This window comes from Macaca fascicularis, chromosome 1 (genome assembly GCF_037993035.2).
Source record: "Macaca fascicularis isolate 582-1 chromosome 1, T2T-MFA8v1.1".
Classification (NCBI taxonomy): domain Eukaryota; kingdom Metazoa; phylum Chordata; class Mammalia; order Primates; family Cercopithecidae; genus Macaca; species Macaca fascicularis.
The window spans coordinates 117983161-117997052 of record NC_088375.1 but is presented as its reverse complement, the minus strand read 5'-3'; the positions used below and the strand labels follow the sequence as shown (position 1 = coordinate 117997052).

At 45.9% G+C, this 13892-nt stretch overlaps 1 protein-coding gene and 1 non-coding gene across 3 annotated transcripts in view; one reads left to right on the top strand and one right to left on the bottom strand.

Moving 5' to 3' along the window:
- ATP1A1 (ATPase Na+/K+ transporting subunit alpha 1) overlaps positions 1-4382 on the top strand; it is a 31836-nt gene extending 27454 nt beyond the window's left edge. For both annotated transcript variants that reach the window (XM_005542208.4, XM_005542209.4), the window contains exons 19-23: positions 441-586; positions 710-840; positions 1135-1236; positions 3486-3577; positions 4024-4382. In XM_005542208.4, coding sequence (XP_005542265.1) covers positions 441-586; positions 710-840; positions 1135-1236; positions 3486-3577; positions 4024-4052 — 500 coding nt within the window. In that variant the 3' untranslated portion in view covers positions 4053-4382. The remainder of the gene's footprint in view (positions 1-440; positions 587-709; positions 841-1134; positions 1237-3485; positions 3578-4023) is intronic.
- Positions 4383-13358: 8976 nt separating this feature from the next.
- On the bottom strand, positions 13359-13462 carry LOC123570928 (U6 spliceosomal RNA). Its single transcript, XR_006695158.1, has one exon. It is a non-coding gene; the product is annotated as a U6 spliceosomal RNA (small nuclear RNA).
- Between the last annotated feature and the right edge of the window lie 430 nt (positions 13463-13892).

Here is a 13892-nt window from a genome sequence, read left to right as displayed (position 1 = left end):
TGTAAAGGAGAGTCAGAAGGTGCCACAGTGGCTAGAAAAATGGCAGCATGTGGGAATTTTGAAAGATGGAAAAGAAGTTATCATTTGTCAGAGATTAAAAAGTAGGGAAGTGGATTTCCCCTAAGGGTCATGCCCTTAGAAGCAGCCGGTCAAGTAACAGAGGTGGGCATTTTGAGAGCAAGGCACATGTGTCTCTGTGTAAGCTCCAAAAAGTGACTCAAAAAGCAGAGGGCCCTGAGATTGGAGTGTACCTCTGGGGTCCTCCATCCCATCCCTCATAGCCTGTGAGTGACCAGGCAGTTCTTCCCTGTGCTTTTATCAACCAGTGGGAAACACTCCTCCATATGTGCTCTCCCAGGCCCGCTGCAGTAATCAGCTAAAGGCTATAAAGGTACCGTTGCATGTGAGGTTCTAGTAATTGGGATGTTTTTCCAACTTAGGTATGATCCAGGCCCTGGGCGGCTTCTTTACTTACTTTGTGATTCTGGCTGAGAACGGCTTCCTCCCACTTCACCTGTTGGGCCTCCGAGTGGACTGGGATGACCGCTGGATCAACGATGTAGAAGACAGCTACGGGCAGCAGTGGGTGAGTGGGCGCCTCTGACCTGACCAATGTCAGAGCTCCTCAAGCCCCAAAAGACTGAGGCCACACTGCCACCGGCCATGCAGGTGAAGAGCCAGAGCTCATCTTCTGCCTTCTGCATTTCAGACCTATGAGCAGAGGAAAATCGTGGAGTTCACCTGCCACACAGCCTTCTTCGTCAGTATCGTGGTGGTGCAGTGGGCCGACTTGGTCATTTGTAAGACCAGGAGGAATTCGGTCTTCCAGCAGGGGATGAAGTAAGTAATGAAGGACATTATCAGGGCCTTGGCTCAAAGAAGGGGACTGGTGATTTGTAAACCCTTTGCCAGAAACTCAACATGTGACACATATAGCCAGGTTTCTGGAATCCCTGGTTTATAGGGCAAATTTAGGAAGCAAGAAATGTAATTTTCTAGTTTTTTCACCTGACCTCCAAGTTTTCAAGTACAGCTAATACATAAAGATGTTGATCTGCCATTTTAATGCATAGCATTAAAAGAAAAACCTTTATTTGCATCTTTTAAGCTTTTTCTCCCCCACTTTGATTTTAGGAACAAGATCTTGATATTTGGCCTCTTTGAAGAGACAGCCCTGGCTGCATTCCTTTCCTACTGCCCTGGAATGGGTGTTGCTCTTAGGATGTATCCCCTCAAGTAAGTTGATCCTCTTGTAGCTCCAAAAAGTATGAAATAGTATGTGTGGCTTGTCCCCCCATTATTTGTGGTAATAGCTGCTATTTTCAGAATTTTTAGTGGTATGTACAAAAATTCCCATGGATCAGAAAACTGGGAAAGCTTTACATGTCAGTAAATCAGACTAACAAATCCTGAGGCTTCCATGATAGCAGCTAGTGCTTAGGATTTGGCCCAAGGTAAGATAAAGCCACACAGGCTTTAGCTCCATGGAACAGCAAACCACAACAGTCAGGTCTACCACAGCTGTAGTCCAGTTGTCTTTAGAGGCCAACTGGGGGTACCCTGGAGCTTAGGCGCCCACGCTCAAATCTTGATTTGCTTACTTAGTCACTGTCCCATTACAAGTCCTCCACCTTTCTGGGACTCTGAATCCTCTGCTCTCAAAGAAGGTTGGAGAAGCAGATCTAAGGTCCCTTTTACTTCATAATCAGTCATGGGTAGAGTTGATGAAAGGAAACACTGCTAGTCTTTGGCCTTAAACGCAGTGAATGACTCTGCATTTCAGATAAAGTTGAATTTTCAAATAGAGGGTTTATCACAAACTCCATTAGCTTTTTGCAACATTGGTTATGTTTGGTGATACCTGGTAACTGATACCTGATTGAGGTTAAGCAGCTGCAACTTGATTAAAACGTGCAAAGCCACAGATTGTGGGATCCATTTACAAGTTCCTTCGAAGCTTTTGATTTAAAGCATTAGTCTCCTTTGAATTCCCACTGTCCCCATCCTTGCTTACACCCGTCTGGACCATCTCTCAATCCCCCTGTTGCCAGCACTTCCTTTAGCTCATCTTATCCCTAAAGTAACCAGAACTCATCAGCCTCATTCACTTTCTGTGGGGTATGTGCAGACATCATCTGTGGTGCAAGATGAGACTGGCATCCAGAGTCAGTCTCATTGTCCCAACCTGTCTTTATAGCTTTATCTTGTATCCCTTACCCATCCAAACTCATGTTAGGTGAATTCGACTTTCTTCCTCTTCCTTTGTATTTGGTAAGGATGCTTCCTCCCCACATCCCTCCTTCTGTTCCCTCCTACCCTGCCAATCCCGATAGTCCCTTCAGGGCCAGTTTCCTTAGAGCTTGTCCCTCCAGGGCCTGTGCACTTGCACCTCTTCTCTGGCATTACTTGTTGCTTATCATTTCACCTCCCTGCTAGGTTTTAATCTAGAAGGCATGGGCCACAGTGTCTTTCTTCTCTGTGCATTCCTAGCTCCCTACACAAAGCTGGTGTACAGCAGGGGCCAGCATCTCCAAATTGAATTCTGTCAGCTTGGGCCATTATGTATCAAGAAGGGGCTGGGAGAGGTCACAGAGCTTTCCAAAAGGGCTGATGGAAAATCACACTGTAAAGGGGGCATTTCCATCTTCTGGGTCCTTCCATGGTGTTTTTTTGTTTGGTTTTTTTGCCACCACCAAAGAGATTGTTCTGACAGGTTCTGCCCATTTTTGGAAGGTGGTTCAGTTATTCGGTGACTGAGTCAAATGAGGTCATCTCTCTTAGCTGCCGTGTCAGACACAGGAAGAAGAGGAGACCACCAGAGTCCTGCCCAGGGACAGCCTTTCTCACGTCATAGCAGGGAGCTGGCGATCATGGAGGCTGCCTGGAGCCTGTTAGCAGGCTGGAGACTGTGTGGCTCAGCCTCTGGGCCCCTTGGAAGCCTTTGGGCTCAGCTTTTTTCAGTCCCCAGGACCAGGACTCAGAATACAGAGCTGCATATCCCAAATGCTGTTGTCAGAGATCAAATTTGGGGAATGAATAAACTGGTTTTGACCCACACTGGCAGGTCTTTATCTTCAAATGCTGGGATATTAGGCAGATGGTCTTAAGAGCTTCTTAAACACTTTAGAAATGAAAGAAAGAAAAAAATGTTCAGTTGCTCTGGGATGTTTAACAGAAAATGTACTCTGCTCATCCTATAAACCAACTCTTATGAAACCCAAACTGAAGATGAGTAGGGATTCCATTACAAAGTCTGCAGACTGATTTCCTCTGCATCTCTAGGCCCTGGGCACATGGAGCAGCAAGCAATCTGTTTTAAGACATTTTTATTTGTTCTGTTAATGACTCAGTAGTTAACTGTGACTGTACTTGGCTTCTTCTTTCAGACTGATTACTTCGTTGTCACTGTGGTGACGTGCAATTTCTCTTTCTTTATTTGAACTGTGTTCGCGTGCGTATAAATTGGTACCTCATTCTATTTCCAGACCTACCTGGTGGTTCTGTGCCTTCCCCTACTCCCTTCTCATCTTCGTATATGATGAAGTCAGAAAACTCATCATCAGGCGACGCCCTGGCGGTAATTATGGGCATTCTGACTTTGGTTGGAGGAGAAGCGGGGAGGGGCTGTAGTTCTGTTGGCTTTTTGTTTCCCTTGAGGTGTCTGGGCTCCCTCAGTGGTCAGTCTGATTAGCTAAGGTGATTGGACCAGCAAACTGACCATAGTCACATCTTCAGAATGTAGATCTCAGTTACAGTTTGAGGACTGGTCATGTTTTAGACTTTAAAATACAAACCAAGTATGATTTAGTGAAAATTTGTCAGAAATCTAAACCATCTTTCCAGGTAACTTGGTATTCCTAAAAAACATTTAAATAAGTACAGTTGAGGTCCCATGTTGAATTTGGATTTTAACACACCCTACCCCCGTCATCCTCAGGTTGGTTTTCATCCGTTTCCCTCTGTAATGCTGGAGCGTGGAAGATTCACTGTTGTGTGTCTTATCTGTCTCTTTGCCACCCACAGGCTGGGTAGAGAAGGAAACCTACTACTAGCCCCCCGTCCTGCACGCCGTGGAGCATCAGGCCACACACACTGCATCCGTCACCCACCCCCTCTTTGTGTACTTCAGTCTTGGAGTTTGGAACTCTACCCTGGTAGGAAAGCACCGCAGCATGTGGGGAAGCGAGACGTCCTGGAATGAAGCATGTAGCTCTATGGGGGGAGGGGGGAGGGCTGCCTGAAAACCATCCATCTGTGGAAATGACAGCGGGGAAGGTTTTTATGTGCCTTTTTGTTTTTGTAAAAAAGGAACACCCGGAAAGACTGAAAGAATACATTTTATATCTGGATTTTTACAAATAAAGATGGCTATTATAATGGAATTTGTCTGTGCCCTCGTCGCTTCTCTGGTACAGATGTCTGTGTGATCTGGAGCTGTGGTTTTCAACATGTGCATCCCTGACCAGCATTTTATCAGCATCACCTGGTTGCTTGCTAGGAAGGTGGGCCCAGACCCACTGAGTCAGAGATGCATCAGCAATGTGGCTTAATAAGCCCTCGGGTGATTCTGATTTACATTCAAGTTTGGAAACCACTGGCTAAGAGGAAGCATTCTGCCCATGCTCTTTTATTTGGAGTAGGTGAGTTTACCTGACATATGTTTTCTGGCTGCTGCCTGGGGTGATAGGGCTGTAACTCCACCTGCTGCTTTCGCATCTGGCTTTTTGATGGAAAAGCACCTTGCCTAAAGGACTTCCAGAGCCTCAGAGTATAATAAACTGCAGATGAGGCCCTTCTCTTCCAGTCTGAAACACAGACCTGAAGCCTTCCTGCTTTCCCTCCAGAGATCACCACCACATCTCAAGTATGTCTAGCCCAGGGCTTATCTGAGAAGCAGAAATCTATCCCACACAGTCTGCCTGGGCATGTGTGCTGAGAAGTGGTTCCCTTCCTTCCATATAATGTGTTCCTAATTTAGCATCAATTACACAATTTCAGCAAGTGGTTATGTGCCAGCAGGCACTCAAGAAAAAGGTGAAAGAGATGTGTTTACTTCAGGGTCAAGTCTGAGAACACCTCCTGCTTTCAGAGCTGCTGTAAAAGGCTCCCCTCAGTCTCAGCCATGAGTGGTGCAGAGTGCTGTTAACTGCTGGTGCTTCTCCCAGGCTGTCATTGCCAAGTGTCACCTCCAAGCAAACACAACAAGCAAACTCCTTACCTCTGGCACCAAACTGATCGTGATCTGCCAGATGATCAGTGTCTTTTCTCTGAAAAGCTTAACTCAGTCCTCATGCTTGGTTGCTGTGCATTTCCAAGCTGGGCCAATGGGGGAGAGGGCAGGAGTGACTCTTGTACACTGGGGCTGTGGTTGCTGCACCCACCCACTCCAGCCGCAGAACCCACCAGGGGCAGGTGCTCTTGGACTCTCCTTTCTTGGGGCACTTCCCCTGGGATGATCTCTACATTTGTCTGCAAGTCATCTTTAAAATGTGTCATTTGCTCAGACCAAGATAAGGAAACTAGGATGAAACTAACAGAACTAAAAGATCTTGGGATTAGAGGGTTGTGAGTCAGGTAGCAACTAGATCCTCCTGGAAGGCACTTTACTGGCCCAGCTGTGACGGCAGGGCCAGTCACACAAGACGTCTCTTGTGAGCTCAGGCTGGCACACTGGTGGTATCCATACCTCGACTCCCTGTATGTCTACTTTTGGCATCCCTGGAGAAGACCAGTGCACTTAGCTGCTGTGATGGAGGTCGTGGGCATTTCCTGATGTAAAAGATTTGAAACACTGAGACTTTAGCTTCTGATGACGGGACCCCAGAGAAAGCTAAGCCAGTGTTTCTCTGACAGCTCTAAGAAGCCCTGGTCTTCTGGGGAAACCCTGGAGGGAGCGAGGCGAAAGGCAGGCTCTGAACTTCCCACTCGATTTTCCACCAGAATATTTCTGCCCTTTACTATGTGACAATCCTTTGAATAAAAAGTTATACAGCCAAACATTTGATTTAGGAAGAGCAGGTAAGTGAGCTGCTCTTCAGGGGTAAAGCTGGCACCAAAGCCAGGCCTGCTGTGGGTTAGAGCTTTCCTAGCTTTCTAAAAGCAGGAATGCTTGGGCGGTCATTTCTACCTGTATGCTCAAACTCTCCTCCTGGCCCTGTCACTAGCAGCTAAAATCACTCCAGAGGATTCACAAGCAGCTTCTCAAAATGGCCCTCAGCACTGTCAATTCCCTACAGATCTCTGTCTCTGACCCCCCTTTTAAATGCCTTCCTAACACTTTTGACCACATACCTTTTTCAATATATGGGCCCTCACTGATATGTTCAACTTCTTAAGGTCCTTCTCAGCATTTAAATTGGAGTCTTACCCCTTTCACATCCTGACCCCTACCCCTTTCTCTAGCTATCACCCTCCCTCATGGACAAACTTCTAGAAGAGTCACTGCCACTCCTAATTGTTCACCTCCCAATCATCCCTCTGCCTCTTCCAGCTCCCATGAATACCAGTTCACAGAAATTGTCTGATTGAGGTCATTCATACTGACCTCCTGATGCGTCTTAGTCCTTCCTTGACCTCTGCTGCATCTCTTCCATCTATCACACACTTCCTGAAACCAGACCTCCCACCTTTCTGTCACTGTCTCTGTGCACTCCTTAGTTCTCAGCCCCCTCTTCACCGGCTTGACCCCTCGCTTCCTCAGGGAGGGCCTCCACACCTTCTCTCCCTGCTTCATACTCTTCCTGGCATGATTTCCAGCTCTAATCTGGTCCTCTCCTGAGCCCTGGATGTACAAATCCAGTATGTCCTGGACATCTGCATTTGTTCAGAAAGAGCACAGCATACTTGAGTCTTAGTACCAATGGCAAGCCTAAGTTTGAGGTTCCACAAATAAATATGCTTTAGGCAGTGATGACATTCAGCACCCTACTATTCAAGGCAGAAACCGGAGAGGTGAGTGAGCCCTCTCTTTTCCTGCTCTGCCCCTCACCCAATTACTGTGGATTCCAATGTTGTGGTAGAGAACGTAGACTTTGTGTCTTTTAACATAGACACAGATAGTGACCCATCACTGAATGACGAAGGGCACATAATTAAGCCTCTTTGTGCTTCCTTTACTCTAGAATATTTCAGAGCTGTTAAAAGGATTAAGTGAAATTATGCATAAAAGGGAGTCTCATAGTGGCTGCTGTTCAATAATTCATTCTCTCTACTGCCGGTGTCCTTTACATCTGGGTGCCTGAAGCAGCTTTTTGGTGGTATCCCTAATTTTTGCCTTTCTCTAATCCAGCATTTCTCAAAGTGTTTCTGGACCAGCAGCATCAGCATGTTAGAAATGCAAATTCTGATGCAGACTTACTGAATCAGAAACTGGAGATGAAACCCAGCAATCTGTTAAAAGCAGCTTTCCAGGTGATTCTGATGCACAGCAAAATCTAAGAACTAATGCTCTAATCCACCCTCCAAGCCCACATGGCTGCCCCTCTCCACCATCCATCTTCACACTGGACTCCAACACATAAACCCATTTCTGCTCAGCCATTCAAACTCCTGTGCAGTCCCCTAATGTGCCATACACCCTTTCTTCTGCCATCCTATAAGTCCCTTTGGCATTCTCCCAACCCACCCACCTTACCCCCGACCTTCATTCACTTGGCAAATCCACTCACCCTGTGAATACCCATTAGGTCTGGATCCTCACTTTTGCACACCTTAGTGTAGCATTTCCACTTCTGTTGATTGCCTGTTCCCAGATAGACTATGAGTTCCTAGATGACATGGACCAGGCTATATCCTCCCCAGCATCTAATGCTATGGATGTTTACTGAATGAATGGATGCATGCATATTTTTCTGTTGCCCAAACAGCCATCATTTTAACATTTAACTATCACTTTGAGTCTGCTTCTTGGCTTAGGGCTGCCACTTTAGCCAAGGGAAATCCATGCCCCGACTTGCTACCCATCTGTGAGTTAGGGCCTCTCCTCTCTCAAGATTTTGAAGTTAGAGAGGGTAAGAATGAGTCATGCATGGAATTAGGGTGTTAGAAAGTTGAGTGGGGACCCATGGCAAGCAAAGGTACTAGGTAAAGAGATCCACAAAGACAGAGACACCAAGAGGAACATCAGCCCCGGACCTGCCTGGTTCCAGAGCTTTTTAGTCTCCGTCCTGGGCCTCTAATGCTCTCACAAGAAACCCCTCCCTTCCCCCAACTAGACTGGAATCTCCCATCAGATAGTTGATAAGTACTCTGTATTTCTTCAAAGAACTCACAATTCTAATTATCTATATTACTCAGTTATGTAACTATTAATTTAATATCCCTTTTTTTTCCTGCTAAGCTTTATGAGGTCATAAAGCCAATCTGTTCTTTCCATGTTATCCCTGGTGCTCAGCTTAGTGCCTCACAAAGAAAACTAAGCACTTAGCACAGGGGGTCAACACTCCCTAGTGAAGGAGGAGGGCATAGAGGCAAAGGGACTTGTCCATGGTATCCTGTGGTTAAGAAGAGGAGGCAAGGCTGGAACAAGACTGGAATGGGTGGGTCTCACATTTCCCACCAGCTACGCTGTGTGCTGCCCTCCTAGATGCAAACCTGAGTGCACAGGATGTTCGGGCGTGCACAGTGGGAGGCATCTCCTGGCTGGGCTCAGGCTTGCTGGTGGGGCTACACAGGATTTGTGCCCACAGACTTTCAAGTGCTGGGTTTCCTTTTCAGCCCCAACCCCTCACCCGTGTGCCTGGAGACAGTGTAAGTCTCAGTAGTGGGTTGGGAGGCCTGGATACTGGGCGTATTAGGTGGATAATGTGGGCAAGTCATGTGGTCTCTCCAAGCCTGTCTGTAAAATGGAGGTGACCCCCGTTCCTACTTCATGAGGCTATTGTGAAGACTAAGTGAAGGAAAATGTGGAAAGGGCTAAGTACAGTGACTGGCCCTTCATCATAGTTCAACAAAAGGTCACTCACCTCCTACACCCGCCCACACACACATCTCCACCCCAAACTGTGCTCCAGATGTTTCCTGAAGATAAACCCAGGGGAACGCACTGCTGTTCCCACCTAATGGAAATAGCTACTTACTGTATAGTGGTTGTTACATGCCAGGCAATGTCCTAAACTGACCATTTCACAAGTGAAAAAACTGAGCCTCAGAGAAGTGAAGTAACTTGCCTGAAGTCACACAGCCACAAAGTGGCAGAGTTGGGCGAATCTGCCTGAACCCAGACAGGCTCGAATCCTGGGCTCCCAACATGCTAGGGCAGTTCACTGTGGTGGTAGAAAGCACTAGCAGGGGCCAAGAATAGGAGAAGGGCAGTGTTTTTATGAAAAACAACAGGGAAGGTTAGAGTTGGTGTTAAAACATAAGATCATGGAAAGTTTCTTGGAAATTAAGCACATGCTGTTGAACAGTTACTCAAATGGATTTGCCCCCAGGAGCTGCCAGGTGATCAAGCTGCAACTTGTGTAACTGGGGAGCAAGAAGGTGGGAGGCTCTAATCCCAGGCAAGCTCGGCATTGCCTCTCCTGTTAGGTGAATGGGCAGATCTGCTCCCCCAGGCTGCGGCTGTCTGCGTACAGGGATGTGTCCCTTGCCTCCTGTGGGCTGTAGAGAGGCCTCCTCTGTGTTCATGATTGTCCTTCAGCTGACAGAAGTTTTAACACTGTCCCTTCTGGCCCTGTCTTCTATAAGAAGTAGGGATCTCATCCCTTCTCATCTCTTCCCTTCCCATTTAGGACTCTGATGCAGTACAGTTAATCTGTGCATAGGAAAGAAGAGCTGTTTAAAGAGGTTATTCGGTAAATGCAGAGAATGTCTTTTTAGTATAAATCATTGTTCTATTTAAAACTGCTTGTAGGTTTTTGTTGGCGGTGTTTTTGTTTGTTTGTTTTAGAGATGTGGTCTCACTCACCATGTTGCCAGGCTGCTCGCAAACTCCTGGGCTCAAGAGATCCTCCTAACTTGGCCTCCCGAAGTGCTGGGATTATACCTATGAGCCACAGTGCCCAGCCTGGTTACAAGTTTTTAAAGTTTTGCTAAAATGACAAGCATCTGAGGACATTATTGCCAACTATATATTGTCCCAGAAACAAACATTCATCCTTTACTATAAAAATCTTCTGTGTATGGGTTCTCTCCCAAAGAAGAGACAGCAAAATGCTCACAGCCAGCTCTTCACCTGATGTGCATGTGCCAGGAGAGAAGCCCAGAGTCCTTGCTGGTCACCCAATCCAGTTCCCTTATCACTGGTGCCAACAAGGCAATGTTTTCTAAGGGAAGGGAAACCAACATTTATTGAACATGTACTACTGCCTACAGCACTATTTTGGGGACTTTTTATTTCATTTCATCCTATGAAGTAGCTAGAGGTAAATACAATCCCCACTTTGCAGAGAGGGAAATTGAGAGGTTAATAGCCTGTAAGAAGTGGTTGAGAGTATGTTTGAACACATATCTATAAGCCTTAATCTTTCCACTAGATCAAGCTGCTTCCCATTAGGGACATAAAAGAACCCTGTGTTGCCACTGGAGGTTTTTACCTCAACATACCCTAAAGCCAGAGACTCCCATATACTACTGTGGACTCATCAGATTCTTGTGGGTCCATACACTTGAAGAGCTAGCTAGGTATACTTATTCCAAATGAGTAGCTAATAGATAGGCATGGCAGAAACTTATTAGTTGTTCAACAAACCATACCCATTCTTCTTCCTAAGCACCCACCTTGAACACATTTCTCACCCCAACTTGTGGAGGTACAGCCATGTGACTGTTCTAGGCAACGGAATAGGAGCTCACCTGATGTACATATCACTTGCAGGCCTGGCCCATAAGCCCTTCCACAAAAAAGCACTCTCTTTGTATACCCACCAGATGCATGGTGGAAGAAACAGGAAGGCCCTCAAGCAACAGTTATCATCATTGGCTGTTGACTGAAATCACAGGGGAGTTTTAAATATCCCCATTGTCAGGCTGCATCCTAGACCAAATAAAACAGACACTCTGGAAGTGGAACCAGGAATCAGGACTTAACAAAGCTTTCCAGGTGATTCCAATGCGCTGCCAAGGTAAAAAATCATTGCCTCAGGCCAGGCACGGTGGCTCACGCCTGTAATCCCAGCACTTTGGGAGGCCAAGGCAGGTGGACCGCCTGACATCAGGAGTTCGAGACCAGCCTTGCTAACACAGTGAAACCCTGTCTCTACTAAAAATACAAAAAATTAGCTGGGCGTGGTGGTGGGCGCCTGCAATCCCAGCTACTCAGGAGGCTGAGGCAGGAGAATCACTTGAACCCGGAGGCAGAGGTTGCAGTGCAGTGAGCTGAGATCGCATCATTGCACTCCAGCCTGGGCAAAAAGAGCGAGACTCCATCTCAAAAAAAAAAAAAAAAAATCAAATCACTGCCTCAGAGCAATGATTCTCAAAATGTGTCCCTCAACCAGCAAGATCAGCAAAGACTGGGAACGGTTTAGAAAATGCACATCTGCAAGTCCCATCCCAGACCTACTAAGTCAGAAACTCTGGGGAATTGCATTTTAAGTTCTCCAGATGACTCTGATGCATATTGAAGTTTGAGAACCACTGCTCTAGAGGAAGTAAGTGCCAAGACAGAAGGAGCCTGGTCCTGAGCTGCTGCTTGGAGGAGGGCCATGTGGGAGAACCACTCTATCAGGAACAACATATCACACTATTGTGTGAGAAATCCACTTTTATTGTGTTAAGCCATTGACTCAATGGGTACGCATTTATGTGGCTTATGACAACATAAAAGATTGGAAGGTGGGGTCTAAGCAGTGGTGTGCAGGAGCTGGTTCACACCAGCTCATCTGTTAAATTTTCAGTAATTTTGCAAACAAGGTGACTTCTCATTGCTAATATTAAATTGGCCAAGGTTGGAATAGTTGCACCATGGAAACTGCCAAATGCTACAAACCAGGACTTGTTTTCCCAGAGAGCTGGTTGTTAAACATTAACCAGCACACCACTGGGATTAAGCATCAGACAGTAGAAAGGCAGGATGATGGTATAGTGGCCCTGGGCTGTAATGAACCATCAAACGAAATGCCATCATGTGAGGCTCCCTAGGCCCAGCCCACACTCAGGCTTCTCTTGAAAACATTGTGTCTTTGCCATGTCCTTGTATTTAGAGATTCTGGAAGCTGAGAGAGAAAGACTGTGGAACCAGAATGATGGTCAGAACTATCATTCAGGTTAAGAACTGGTGGGTTTCAAGCAGGGTTTCTCAACTGCGGCACTGTTAAGATTTTGATCAGATGAATCTGTTTGGGGGATGCTACCCTGTACATGTGCATTTTTAGCATGTTTAGCAGCCTCCCTGGGCTCTACCCACTAGATGTCATTAGCCACCCTTCTCCCTCCATTTGTGACAAGGAAAAGTATATTCAGATACTGTCAAATGTCGGTCCGCTGGAGGGCAAAATCACCCCCAGTTGAGAACTACTAATTAAGAACTACCTAGAAAGCAAGAGACACCCCCATAAGTGTGAGCTGGGCCTCAGCCTACCATCTCAACCCCATAACAATTTAGGGAAGATGCCTTTGGATTCAACTGTAATCACTTCCTATCACGTTCTATTAATCTCTTTTCCAGTGTTCCCCATCTCTCTGATCACTCCACTCCCTTCTCAACCACACAGCTCCTAGAGCCTGTACCACCGCATTAGCTCTTGGTTTGGGAGTGTCTGATGGTGACTGAAAAATATTTCAAGTGTGTTAGCTTCTCTCCTCGACACCACTGGCCTCCATCCCTCTTCAAGATAGTATGGTGCAGAGACTGAGAACACTGGTTCTAATGGCAGCTGGTCTGCCTGGATCCTTGCTCTGCCACACTTTAGCTCTGACTTTAGGCAAGTCTCTTAACCTCTCCGAGCCTCCTCCATTTCCTTGTTAATCAAATGGGTGAAAATACTATTTCCTACTTCACAGAGTTGTAGAATAAAGTGAGATAATACTCAACAAACATTGGCTACTGTTTTTCACTAAATGGATTTTAGAGCGCACCCAGAATGGTGGACCCTGTGCCACATGCTGGGGGCATGGAATTGAGCAAAACAAACACATAGGCCCACTCGCTGTTATAGTCTTGTGGGGAAGACAGTGCAATGAGCAGGTCTTAAGATGATGTGTGGTAAGTGCCAGAATAGGAAAATCCCCTGGTACCACAGAAAACCACAGGAGGAGCCTAACAAGCCTCAGGGGTTGGGAGGAGGCTCCTGGGGAAAATAAAGATGGGCTCCAGGCAGGCCCTGCTGGTTGCCTGCCAAATGTACATGCCCTCCCCTTGGTCATCCCAATTTTTCTGGACCTTTTTCCTTTACATTTTTTTCCATTTATTTACTTATAAAAATATGGAATGCTTCATGAATTTGCACGGCATCCTTGCACAGGGGTCATGGTCATCTCTGTGTGGTTCCAATTTTAGCATACGTGCTTCTTAAGCCAGCACTCTTCACTTTTTTGCACTACACTCAGCTCTTCTTCCTTTCTTTTCCTAAAAGGTAACCAACCATTTTAATGTTTATCTTCTTACTTCAATGTGTTCTTGCAACATGGGTATTGTTTTGTGTGTGTGTCTATGTACTTTTAAACTTTTATCATAAAAATTTTCTAAGGTACACAAAAGTAGAGAAGATAATATCACAAACCTCCATGTAGCCATCACCTAGTTTGAACAATTTTACCAACATTTTGCCAACTGTGTTTTATCTAGTCTCTCTACTCCATCCTTACTTCTTTCTTTCAGAAGTATTTTAAGACAATCCCAGACATCGTTTCACCCATTATACATCTCAGTATGCATGTTCAACAGAAAATGACCTTTCAATAAAGCTCATAACCACCAAGTAGATTTTTTTTTTTTTTTTTTTTTTTTTTTT